Source organism: Trichoderma asperellum, chromosome 3 (assembly GCF_020647865.1).
Source record: "Trichoderma asperellum chromosome 3, complete sequence".
In the NCBI taxonomy this organism is placed as follows: domain Eukaryota; kingdom Fungi; phylum Ascomycota; class Sordariomycetes; order Hypocreales; family Hypocreaceae; genus Trichoderma; species Trichoderma asperellum.
Genome location: NC_089417.1, coordinates 2549892 through 2562440, shown reverse-complemented (window position 1 = coordinate 2562440; position 12549 = coordinate 2549892). Strand labels below are relative to the sequence as shown.

Here is a 12549-nt window from a genome sequence, read left to right as displayed (position 1 = left end):
TTGTAAACATATGGATGTGTTGATGCATCTGGAGCTTTTGTATATGAAGCATTATTTCATTCGTGAACTTTACACTGTTCGTAGTTGTAGTTGTCGACTCTACAAGGACTGTATTTATACGGCCTAGACTCCTAGGTAGCGACGCTGTAGGCATCGAAAGAGATTGGAACTTGTAAGTTTACAGGTAACGAACAACTATGAATGATGCATATACTCGCTATATTTATAAGGCCGGGTCTACTAGAATCTCGCGGCTTCAAATTGCGACAAACTAAATGTGAAAAAGGAGCCCCCGTATGACGTGACACACCTCGCCCTGTGCTTACCCATCCTTTCGACCATACCCATTTAACCGAAAACTTCCAATCGTTACTCGTCACTGTCTCCATACTCCAAAGTGGCTGGCATCATACAACCTGAGCCGCTGGTACAAAACTCCAATAAATTCCTTTTTCAAGTTAGGTGATACATATACCCTCCGTTGAGCAACCACGTCTATATCAACCGGAGTGGGTGTATATAGGGAGGATGAGGCAAAGCCATGGATGGCTTTTGCCCTGCCCCTCAATCGTTCTTGGACGTTTCCCATCACAAGGCCTCTCACATCACTTTGACACCCCAAACGCCTCGTCCTGCACCGACACCGAGCCACTCGCCACCGTCGGTGCCCTGCAAATGCGGTACCCAGCCTAGATTTCCAATTTCATAATCGCAGTCCCAGCACGCAACAGGGCTTCTTTGGTTCTCCTGCTGCTGGGTGCCATTGATGGATGAGGAGTTCATCAGATCCCACAGCAGTACTTGGCAATCGTCTGCTCCCGAGGCCAGTGTCCCTCTTCGTGATGGGGACCACTCTATGCAGTTGATTGGGCCGGAGTGTCCTCGAAGCTCGAGTAGAGCCTGGCCAGGCTGTCGAACGTCTAGGATCCGAATCACGTTTGAGTCCTGAGCAAAGGTTGCGAGAAGATGGGTATCATGAGGAGATGTAGCTAGCCGGAGTAACGGGGGAGGATTCGAAAGAGTCTGTTGGGCAGTGGTAGGGCTCACTCGGCCCCCTGTTTCTAATTTTACATTGGTTAGCAATCAAAATCAAGGTCGGATATGCAACGTGTCTCTAGGCGGGCCACAAACCTCGGTCCTCTTTTCCTGTTGGTTCGTAGATGATGGTTGAGTGCTCCAGGCTCCTCAAGTCAAACATGCGTACGCTTCCATCCTGGCCGCAGCTTACGAACACATCCACACTCTTTGCACAGAACCTCACGTCGTATACTTCCTTGTCATGTGCAATGAGTTGCGTTTTGGCAGTCAATGATGGAATGTCCCATATTGTGCAGGTGGTATCAATGCTAGAGGTGATGATGAGGCTGGGAGAAACGGTATTCCAGTCAAGAGAAGTCAGCGGCGCTGTGTGGTCGGGCGTCTTGGAGTTTGACAAGAGTGCCAGAGGAGTCAATTTCGTGACAACTGAGTCGCGGCCCGGACGAGTGATGGTGTTTCCTGGGTTCGCAGATGTCTCGGACGGCAGCGACCACAGTCTTAGGTGATCGCCGGAGGTGGCCAAGAGATCGGTAGACTGCTTCTGAGAAGACGGTGGCTCCCATAGAAGCCGCGTTACGGGATACGAATGTGTGGCCTCGGCAATCTTGGTAAACTCGAGATTGTACTTGGATGTGCCAGGGGTGTATACATCTTGAGGGGTCGGGGCGATCTGGCTATCTAGGATTTGGATCTGGAGACCCCATCAGCATGCATATTCGGGAGTGGTATAGAACAAAACGGTGGGGAGAGGGGGCAGGATTTGGGTTTGGCTTACAAAGTTGTGGCCATCTTCGAGATAGCTGCCGACAGCGACCTTGCCTGCTCCATTGCCGCGGGGCGTCCACTTGCACCAGTCAAAGGCATAGATGGGCCATGGAGCCAGGTAATTACTTGGGCCAGGCTGTGTGTTGGCAAGCTCGTAGCCAAGCGTGCCCGGAGCCCCATCAGACATGCTAGAGTCGGCGCGTGGCCGGATGTCAGCCAGGCCCAGCGGCGTGTTGGAAAAGGTGCGCTGCGAGCCCGGGGCATTGTATTTGGCGGCGTCCTGGGGCGAGATGAACTGCGAGGACGAGCCGCTGGGGGTGGTGGGCGTGTAGGCATGGTAGGACGAGGACGAGGCTGGCGTGTCGTAGTTGGCCGCGGGGCTGGACCGCGAGTATGTGTGCGACATGCTGAGCACCGGCTTGGACGGCGATTGATAGCCGGGAGGAGGGCCTTGCTGGTGTTGAGAAGAAGCTGAGGCGGAACCTGGGCCAGCGCCGGAGCCAGAGCCAGAGCCAGAGCCAGAGCCAGAGCCCGGATGCTGCATCGAGGGCAGGGTCGGGGCCGTCAGGACGGGGCGCGACGACATGCCGCCCGGCTGGAGCACGTTGGGCACCGAGCTGGCTGCGATGCTGACGGGCGACTGCTCGAGCTTGATCTGCGGAGCGAAGTCTCGCGATGACAGCGGGCTCATGCCGGACATGTGCAGTTCGTCTTGCTGAGCGCCATAGGGAGCCGTGGCAGTCTGTTGCCGTCGCGGGGGAGGCAGCTGATGTGATTGGTTCATGGTGGCTGCGGTTGGCGGGCCAGGCTGGCGGCGCTGTTGCTGACCGGTTCTGGAGCTGGTGCGTGCGAGGCGCTTTTTGGAGGCTGGAGGCTGGATGGCGATAGGTTAGGCGGGCAGAGTCAGCGGCGAGACTGGATCACGGGGCGCTGGCGACGACGACGCCCCCCTCGCAGCTCGGTGCTGGCTTTGCTGCGGGTCTGCGATTATGCAGGAGCTCAGGGCGGACTTCAAGAGAGGCAATCAATGGGATATCGAGAAGCGCAGTGAGCAACAGGCAAAAGAGAGACGGACTGAGTCGATCCCGTTTGCTTTCGTCAGCGTCTGTTCTGGGGCCCCAGATCAGGGTGCTTAGCGAGCCGCCAAAACACAGCGGCTAGCGGTCCTGCTAGGCCGGCCCTTGTAGTGAATGATGGCAGCCGCAACGATCGTACAAAGCAGCCTTTCACTGCCTCTGCTACGGTAATGGATGTTTAGATTCGGTATAAAGACGATTCATGGATATTAATGCGATTATATACAGCCATGTGCGGTATACAAGACAGACGCGTGGCAAACAAACCCGCTTGGCGATTAGACTGTGTCAGATGCTGCTAGGGACAGACAAGAGACACCAGGCAGCCCAAGAGATGGGAGCTGGAGGACTTTGGAGCACAGAAGACGGCAACCTAACAGCATACGAGTATACAGAGACATAGAGAATGAGATTTCCCTCAACAGCCTGAGAAGAAAGCAGATGCCTAAACACTAACTGGCAAAGCTCTCAATTAGGTGCCGCCACAGGAACGTGGTGGGGTTCCACGTATCGCAGCAGATCCCATGGAGAGCTCATGGAACTCGCAAGTACTCTCTGCAAAGACCGCCCCTTTCATGAACGCGCTGGAATACTGCTGCAAGAGCCAAGCGAATTATAAAAAAACTTCTAGGTACCTACTAAGGTACTACTAGGTAGTTAGGTACTTGACAGTCTAAAAGCATGCACTTTACCTTTGCGGCGTGGTGCAATCAACTACAAGTAGGCGCGTAGAGTTTGAGTGGCAGAGTTTAGTGGTGTTATCGGCTTGCAGCCTGATACCTCGATAAGCGACGCTGCATGAGCACATGCTTCATTCCGCCCTCCAGCGGTCCTCGTGAGCAACGTTGAGCTGCTTCTATGTCTCTTCCACCAGCACTCAGCATTCTTTTCTCAGCATCTTAGATCAGTTATTGATGCTTCTGATAGACGTATACCAGCTGTGACTGCCTTTCGTTTTGCAGCTTCACTGCTGCCTTTTCAATCGCTCGTCTCTACCTAACATCACATTCCTACGTCAAAAGCTCCACGTCTAACAAAACACACCAAGATGGGCTCTCGGTCCTTTCTTGATCGCTTTAATTCCCGTCGCGAACCACCAATCTTACCTCTTCACAAATCTCCGAAACGGTCGCCTAGTGAACATCAGCTTAGCACGCTAGATCCTCGGCCCGACGACGCCTCGTCAGTAGATGAGGATCTGCCCAAGGCTTGGCTGGATGAGTACGATGAACCTTCAACGTCTCGTGGGCTATCGCCAAACTCGTGGCGCGACACCGCTAGCACGACCATGTCAGCGTCCAAGATGAAGCCACAGCCCATGTTTGCTGGTCCCCCGCCGCCGATAACAGCGTCGATGTTGATAATGAAGGACCCAATCCGGGTAGACCCTGCTGCTGGCGGCCCAGTCCGCTACAGAAACACTCCATACAGTCTCCTTGGAGGGAGTCCTACTGAAGCTAATAGCCTACTCCTTGAGCATAGGCGTAAAGCTGCTGCGCAAAACTCTGATTCGATCTGGCGAGGCTTCGCTAGGCAAGAGAAGGCCCTGGAAAGAGAGGTTCAGGTATTGCTTGATCAGCAGGCTATTGCCTTGGCAGCCGGATCTGGAATCGAGAACGATGCCTTTAGCACGGGCAGTAGTACGCCTACTGGCACATTTTACTCGACCAAAAGTTACAAATCAAGGGCGGCCCTCTCTCTATACATTCCCCCTAGGGTAACTCGAGATGGAAATGTGATTCCAACCAGACAACCGGCAAACGACCAGCCTCCAGGATTGAAGTCTACCAGACAAGATCTCCGAAAGCTAATAGCATCTATGACGAGTCTTAAAGATGATGAGAATGCTCACATAGAAGACGCCTTGAACCAACGAACAAACGCTCTCCGACATCTAAGCCGGCTGAGTGCTAAAAAATCCAAGTTAGAAGCAGAACTACAAAGTTTAGCGGAAAATAGCGATGAACCGCTAGCGAGGGAGCTCCGGGTGCTGGATACGGAGCATCATGCTCTGGGGGAAGAGATTCAGCTTCTCGAGGCGAAACTAGCACGTATGCGAACCAGACACCGCCTTCTGAAAGAGAGGATGGATAATATCAGGAACAAACGAGAGGCAGGACTGAGTGGGTACTACGGCGCTTTAAATGAAGTGACCTCTGAAGCGAGAGCATTCATACAGCAACCTCCGATTCAGCCACTAGATCCAGATCTATTGCGGTACGGGGGCGAGGCTGAAGGAGACCCGGCTGCCTCAGGGGGCGCAGAGTTCATGCGACTCATCCCCGAGAGACGAACGCTGGCGATGGCAAGGTCATGGTGGTTAGCAGAGGTCGAGGTATTGAAACGCTGCAAAGCGCATATGGACCAAGACCGTCAAGCGTTGGAAGAAGGGGCCCAAGTCTGGGACAAAGTTACGCAGCTGGTCTCTAAATTCGAATCAGATCTGCGACAAGCAATGCAAACCGGTACTCCATCTTCTTCAGTGAAAGGGAAAGAGAAAATGCTTTCGCAGGAAGAAATTATTTCGGATCAACTTTCTCGAATGAAGGAAGTTATTGCGCAGCTGGAGATATATATGCAACAGTCTGAAGAAAAGAACTGGAATCTTTTGATTTGTGCTATTGGCGCAGAGCTAGAGGCTTTTAAAGACGGGTATGATGCCCTCGAGAGCATGGCCAATGCTCCCGAAGAGAAACCTCCCAATGACGACGAAGACACATCCACAGACGCAGAAAAAAATGGCCAGTCTACACAGCAAGATAACCACCCGGCTGACGAAGAAAGCGACAACGAAGTGCCCCCAGATCTATTTGGCGGCCCTCCCCCTGACCATGACGAAGGCGACGAGCATCATTCCGCAGAGAGCATTGATGGAGGGACGCTGCGTAGGTACGACAGCGAGAATGAAGTGCCACCTGAATTTCTGGTAGAGCACGTTTAAAATCGAGGTGCTTTTCTCCCTGCTGGATGGAATTCCCGAACAGCACTTTCTTTCCTCTTTTTCAGCTTGCTTTACTTTTTACTTGGTCATGGCTTTGGAGGAAGATGGCAATTATACCCGGGGCAGTTTGATGATGATTATGATGTCTAACGTGTTAATCTTAAATAATAGCGAATGAATGAATGAATATGAGCGATGAATACTGCTATTTTTCTTTGAGCTCTGTTTCTTGCGATAAGCAGTCTGCTTGCTCCAATCTCAGTTCACAAGGGAAATAATTCGGAGTGTTTTACTAAGTTACTAAGGGAACCCCCGGTAACCTCGGCTATGTGGGAACATTCACGGCTTCTTGTGGAGATGCAACCAGACCAGAATCAAACCCGGGTAGAAGGATAAGAGTAGGAAGGGTCTCAATAAATTCTCTTTCTTGTTTCTTCATTTTCTTTTTCTTTCACAAATTGAGTCATTTCATCATATTCCGCATTCAAAATAAAATAAGAGTGGAAAAAGGAGGAAAAAAAAGAGTACCCGATTGTTCCCTTCAAACGCCCGTACAAAACCACAATACGGTTCATCCATCATCAATAATTCAAAACGAACTATAATTCAGCGGAGAATATCCCGCTGCCTCTGCCCAGGAACGGCTAGCAAACGATCAAGCAAGGTCTCAACGCACTTGCACTATTTTTTTTTTAGAGAAAGGGTACCCCGAAAGCTCTCATAGCATCAGTCCTGGTTTTGAAATGAATAGCTCGGAACTACCCATTGCTGCGATGCTACCAGCTCGATATTCGACGTTTGGCACCTCCGAAACAGAGGTGGTGTGATCGGTTTATGAGAATCATCGCTTGCGCTCAAAGAAGCCGCTGGACCCGGCAATGGCGACAGACTGATCCATCACCCACTCGCCGACGCCGAGATACTTGTCGATCCATTTGGAGACTTCCTTGTTTTCGCCGGCAACCTTGTCGCTCTTGAAGCTGATCGTTTGTCAATTCGGCGGGCCTAGAAGAGGGAGAAGAGTCTAAATTCATAGATGCTCAGTAAAAGACTCACGTCAAGCCGGTCGAGCGCTTCACGCCAGCGAGGAAAGCCGAGACTGTCACATGCAAATTTAGCACACAAGAGAAAAAGCGGACAAATGGAGGGGGTTTGCCTTACGGAGAACGGCATCAAAAGCATAGTGTGTCAAACGTCCAACCTTTGACCAGAGTCCCAACGTCAGCAGGTCGAGAAGCTGCGAGCAGTCTTAGAGAGAGGCTAGGCCAGCAGGCGACATCAGGCGCAGCTCCAAAAGCGCAGCATCCCGAGGGAACGCTGAACCGGGAGGCGCCAGCACGGAAGCAAGAACCGGGGGAGGGGAGTTTGATGGAAGAACGTACCACCATGGTGACTGATTTTTTTGGTGAATCGAAAAAAAGATTCAGAGGTCGGAATGGAGGTTGTCCGTTTGTGGGGTATCACGAAGAGAAGCTCCTGGAGCAGCGCAAAGGGGTGTCGTCGCAACGGTGAGGGAGATGCTTATACAGACCTCGGGAGGCTGGAGAAAACAGCTGAGATGTGACGGCACCGCAGCGACTCACGTGCTTTGCAGCATTCCATCCTATCAAGCATCTCGGAGATCGGCGACATTTCTTCCGGATCTAGCTCCAAGAGCTCTGAGATGAGTCAGCAGAAGCATACTAGTGTGCTTAGTCATTCGACAAGCTAAGGCAGCTTCACTAGCATCTGGAACTCTAGTCCTGATTAGGATAGAGGGGCAAAAAAAGTAAACAAGGGCCGATTCCTCGATAAGAGTGGGTTGAGTGCTAAAAGCGGCAAATTATTCTTGTTAGCCAACACTCTGGCCGTCTTGGGATTGAGGCAGAAGGGCAGGCAGAAGGGCCTCGTTTGGATTGGAAATACGAAGCGAAAGAGACGCGGAGTGCTTTATGCCTCGAGCTTGGCGTGCTCTCTGCTAGCCTCCACCCCGTTTATCCCTCATCGAGGCTGCAGGCTTGTTGTTGTCCGAAACTCGCAGTCCCTTTCTCTTTTTGCCATGGTCCGCGCTAGAGAGATAGATTCGCCGCGTGGGGGAGACGGCTGGACGAGAATAGTAGCACCGAATTAATTTTTTTTTTGTTGAGGGCAGCCGAAACACGGAGCTGTCGCCCATCGAATCACCCTTGTTACAGTACGGGAGATGCAAGGGGCGGTGCTTGGCTTGGGATAAGGCAGAGTGATCATCCACCTGGAGGGCAACGACGGGCGGCTCTGGCGGTATATTCACGAGGGCAAATCGGCCTGACGCTCACGACAGCCGGCGCATGTCGGCGGACGGATGCCATCTGCTGCGGTGTCGAGCTGAGGCGAGACCTGGAATTGGCCAGAACGAGTAATTGGGCTCTCTCTACCTAATGCTCCGTAGGTGAGGGAGGCTGCATGGGGCTCGGTCAAAAAACTCCAATGAGCCAGCCGCACTCTTCTTCTGCGCTCCGCCCCATAGCCAGAGCACAGGTTATTACATACTGCCGCCGGTTTCTTTTACTGCAGCAAATGGCATGCGCCAGAGATAACGGTGAGACTAGCGGCCGGTGCCTTTTTGCCAATTGCCCCTCCAGCTCTTTTTAGTGCCCCGCGCAGGCGCTGGTGAGGGGCAGGTCAATTGCAGCCCAGCGCGCGCCCCAAAAAAATGTCCAGCCCTCGCCATTGCATTGCAACCGGCCAATCCTGAGGCGTACATTCATGCGTGCGTTACTGGTGATACCGTGTCTGTAGCTAGTCGCAGCTGCATGGCAGAGCGAGAAAAAAAAAATTGGAAAAAAAGCACTGGCAGCTGCCGGCGCTCCCACCCCCTCCACCACACAGCGCGCCCTGGCGAGGTAGCATCACCCTCCTATGATCTGATTTAACCTCCATCTCTTCCCATTTTATTTCCCCTCTCGTCCTCATCCCACTCATCGCCTGCCATTTTCTCCGCATCCTTGCATCTCTTTGCTGCAATCGTCACCTCTTTCTCACGGGAGCCCGGCGATTTATATTTGACTCGTGAGCCCCTCCATCTGTCCCCTTCCCAACGGCCCTCTCCTCTCACCATCACGGCACCCGAACGTCTTTCTTAACAATGTCGCAGTTTTACAAAAAGCACTCCCGCTCCTTCAGCACAATGGCTACCACGGCCCAGGACCACCTGGATATCGGCGGCCGCATCAATTGGCTGGCCTCGCTCAAGACCGAGTTCACGCCTGCCCGCAACTTCCGCCGCACCTCCATCATCTGCACCATCGGCCCCAAGACCAACTCGGTCGAGGCCATCAACAAGCTCCGTGATGCTGGCCTGAACGTGGCCCGCATGAACTTCTCCCACGGCAGCTACGAGTACCACCAGTCTGTCATTGACAATGTCCGCGCCGCCGAGGCTGCTCACCCCGGCCGACCAGTTGCCATTGCTCTGGACACCAAGGGCCCCGAGATCCGAACCGGTAACACCGCTGGCGATGTCGATATCCCCATCTCTGTTGGCACCGTCATGAACATCACCACCGACGAGAAGTACATCACATCATGTGATACCAGCAACATGTAAGATGGACACTTTTCTTCTTTTTTTTTTTTTTTTAATCTATGGAGAGGAGGTGGAGGAGGAGAAGGGGAGGGGAAATGGGACTCCCCCGCTCTCTATTCTAGCCACGTCCATCTCTGCCGTCTTTTTTCTTCTTCTGTCTTCTCTGTAATGGGCGACTGGTAGTGATTAATACCTCGCTTATTACGAAAGAATACGACATTACTCGTTCTTATTTACTACCGCTGCTGCTGAACGAAGGCTGACAATATCCTAGGTATGTCGACTACAAGAACATTACCAAGGTCATCCAGCCTGGCCGTGTCATCTACGTCGACGACGGTGTTCTTGCCTTCGATGTCCTGAGCATCAAGGACGAAAAGACCGTCGAGGTCCGCGCCCGAAACAACGGCTTCATTTCCTCCCGAAAGGGTGTCAACTTGCCCAACACTGATGTCGACCTTCCCGCTCTCTCTGAGAAGGACAAGGCCGATCTCCGGTTTGGTGTCAAGAACAACGTCGACATGGTCTTTGCCTCATTTATCCGTCGTGCCCAGGATATTAAGGACATCCGTGACGTTTTGGGAGAGGAGGGCAAGAACATTCAGATCATTGCCAAGATTGAGAACCGACAAGGTCTCAACAACTTTGCCGAGATTCTCGAGGCCACTGACGGTGTCATGGTCGCCCGTGGTGATCTCGGTATCGAGATTCCTGCCGCCGAGGTCTTTGCTGCCCAGAAGAAGATGATTGCCATGTGCAACGTCGCTGGCAAGCCGGTCATCTGCGCTACCCAGATGCTGGAGTCCATGATCAAGAACCCTCGTCCTACTCGTGCCGAGATCAGCGACGTCGGCAATGCCGTCACTGATGGCGCCGACTGCGTTATGCTTTCCGGAGAGACTGCCAAGGGTAGCTACCCTGCCGAATCCGTCCACGAGATGCACGAGGCCAGTCTGAAGGCCGAGAACACCATTCCCTACGTCTCCCACTTCGAGGAGCTTTGCACCCTGGTGAAGCGCCCCGTTTCTCCCGTCGAGTCTTGCGCCATGGCTGCTGTCCGTGCCTCTCTCGACCTTGCCGCTGGCGGTATCATTGTCCTGTCCACCTCTGGCGACTCCGCCCGCCTGCTCTCCAAGTACCGTCCCGTCTGCCCCATCTTCATGGTGACCCGAAACCCCACCACCTCTCGATTCAGCCACCTGTATCGTGGCGTTTATCCTTTCCTGTATCCTGAGCAGAAGCCCGACTTTGAGACTGTCAACTGGCAGGAAGATGTTGACAAGCGTATCAAGTGGGCTGTCACTCACGCTATCAAGCTTGGCACTCTGGCTGAGGGCGACACCGTCGTCGTCGTCCAGGGCTGGAAGGGTGGTATGGGCAACACCAACACCCTGCGCATTGTCCGCGCTGACCCCGCCCACCTGGGCATTGGTCAGATGGAGTAGATGGATAGAGGAATTGGGACTCTTTGACATGCATTTGCTAAGGAAACAAAAGGGATTAAAAGTGATGTGTTTGGAATGGTAGACATGGCCATGAGGAATTAACGCAATAGGCCGATACATGAGCTAAATATCAATTAATGACAAAAATGAAGAACTAAATTTTACGTTTGAAACGGTGCATCATGGCGTGTGTTTATTGATAAAAATGCTCAATGAGGTAAAAAGAAGATGTTGGCCAAAAGGCTCCACTCGTATCTCTAAATAATCAGGTCTGGTGTCTACTGTAAACCATTCCGTGCTTGAGCTATCCGCTGCCGTATTTCTGTGCTGCTAATCTTCGAGGCAAAACCACTGTTTGGGTCACTGTTGCTCTCCTCCGAGATATCATTGGGGTCAAGTACGTCGATCTCAAATACATCTAATGGCTTCCACCCTCTCTCGGTCCTCTTGTCGTTAATCGCCTGACCACCACTGCGTGTCTCACCAGACACCACAATAACATCCATGACCTCTTCCGTAATGGTTGGGCCAAAGGGATCATGGATGTTTACGCATCGAACAAGCACTGCGCCATCACGAAACGTCGCATGCAGCTCATCCCGCGATGGGGACGACGTGGGCGGGAGCGAATTCGTGTTGGACGAAGACGCCGAGTTGAAGATTGTGGAGAGGAACTGGAGGACGTTGTTTGCGCGCACGTCCCACGGCTGAAGCACCTCGGCGTACTTCTTCTTCGTCAGCAGCTCGTCGCCGGAAATGCCGACGACGAGGACGGCCTGCTTCCCGGAGGAGGAAGAGGTCTTGTCGGGGATCTTCATGAGCAGGACGGTGGCGTGGAGGAGAAGCTTGTGGCCCGGGTGGAGGTGGTCGAATGTGCCTCCTAGACAGACGACGTCGTGGCCGTTTATGAAATCGGCCTGGGCTGCGAGGGTGGTGGTGCTCTCGCTGATGGACAGTGTGATGCCGCCTTCGACGGCAACTAGCTGGTTTTGGAGAAATGTCTGCTTCCCCTGTGAGTATTCCAGGAATGCGTTGAGGAGCTCATAGCCCGACTCGGCGCTGGGATGGAAGACGGTCCTCCAGGGATACACCGTCGAGGCAAAGGCCGCCAGATCCAGCACGGACGTGCAGTTTGCCTCGTACTCGCCGTCGTAGTTGCGGTGGTAGGTCCTCCGTCGCTCATGGTCGATGAGCACGACGCGGGGATCGACGCTGGCGCTGGTGGTGCTCGGCTCTCCAGACGTGTTGATGGAGAGCTCGTTGCAAATGACTGAGATGAGGGTGTATGTGCGGGCGAGGAGAGACTGTGCGGCCTTCCAGTTTAGGGATTTGCTTCTTGGTGAGGGCCCGGCGAGGATGGGACAGGCGACGGCAATGACGAGGACATGGCTGCCATCGTCGTTGTCGTTGTTGGCGCTGCTGCTGCTGCTGCCGAGGCGTTTGAGAACGGCTGTGAGAGGGGCTCGGTAGGCTGCGCTGAGAGACCGAGGATCGAGGGGGAATGGTGGAGCGGGGAGGAGAAGCAGTGAAGGCGCGTTGCTTGTTGACGGGGCCATGGTGAGCGAGAGAAGAAGGAGAAAAAGAAAAAGAAAAAGGGAAAAAAAAAAAAAAAAAAGAATTCACAGTATGAGATGTGAATGAATTTTAAGAGCGAGGTATGAAGAGATGGATATTGGACATTCAGGTTTGGAACGTGGGGCAAGGGTCCTTCAAAGAGGTTTACACAAGCAGGCTGTCATG

At 53.1% G+C, this 12549-nt stretch overlaps 6 protein-coding genes across 6 annotated transcripts; 3 read left to right on the top strand and 3 right to left on the bottom strand.

Moving 5' to 3' along the window:
- Positions 1–184: 184 nt before the first annotated feature.
- Positions 185–3206, bottom strand: TrAFT101_005420 (uncharacterized protein). The gene is made up of 3 exons (XM_066127471.1): positions 1814–3206; positions 1132–1729; positions 185–1061 (listed from the first exon to the last, which is right to left on the bottom strand). The coding sequence occupies exons 1-3, from the start codon at positions 2585–2587 to the stop codon at positions 601–603; spliced, it is 1833 nt and encodes a 610-aa protein (XP_065983582.1). The 5' UTR covers positions 2588–3206; the 3' UTR covers positions 185–600.
- Positions 2793–3161, top strand: TrAFT101_005419 (uncharacterized protein; the record flags this gene model as incomplete). The annotated part of the gene is made up of 3 exons (XM_066127470.1): positions 2793–2850; positions 2958–3046; positions 3108–3161. 3 exons carry the CDS (start codon positions 2793–2795, stop codon positions 3159–3161), a joined length of 201 nt encoding a protein of 66 aa, XP_065983581.1.
- Positions 3207–3695: 489 nt separating the features above from the next.
- Positions 3696–6331, top strand: TrAFT101_005418 (uncharacterized protein). Its single transcript, XM_024910157.2, has one exon. It carries the CDS (start codon positions 3928–3930, stop codon positions 5818–5820), a length of 1893 nt encoding a protein of 630 aa, XP_024757382.2. The 5' UTR covers positions 3696–3927; the 3' UTR covers positions 5821–6331.
- On the bottom strand, positions 6220–8327 carry TrAFT101_005417 (uncharacterized protein). Its single transcript, XM_024903666.2, has 4 exons — positions 7203–8327; positions 6982–7057; positions 6877–6919; positions 6220–6800 (listed from the first exon to the last, which is right to left on the bottom strand). The coding sequence occupies exons 1-4, from the start codon at positions 7206–7208 to the stop codon at positions 6662–6664; spliced, it is 264 nt and encodes an 87-aa protein (XP_024757383.1). The 5' UTR covers positions 7209–8327; the 3' UTR covers positions 6220–6661.
- Positions 8328–8923: 596 nt separating this feature from the next.
- Positions 8924–10809, top strand: PKI1 (Pyruvate kinase; the record flags this gene model as incomplete). Its single annotated transcript, XM_024910158.1, has 2 exons — positions 8924–9381; positions 9639–10809. 2 exons carry the CDS (start codon positions 8924–8926, stop codon positions 10807–10809), a joined length of 1629 nt encoding a protein of 542 aa, XP_024757384.1.
- Positions 10810–10982: 173 nt separating this feature from the next.
- TrAFT101_005415 (uncharacterized protein) lies at positions 10983–12405 on the bottom strand. The gene has a single exon (XM_024900916.2). The coding sequence runs from the start codon at positions 12363–12365 to the stop codon at positions 11088–11090; it is 1278 nt and encodes a 425-aa protein (XP_024757385.1). The 5' UTR covers positions 12366–12405; the 3' UTR covers positions 10983–11087.
- Between the last annotated feature and the right edge of the window lie 144 nt (positions 12406–12549).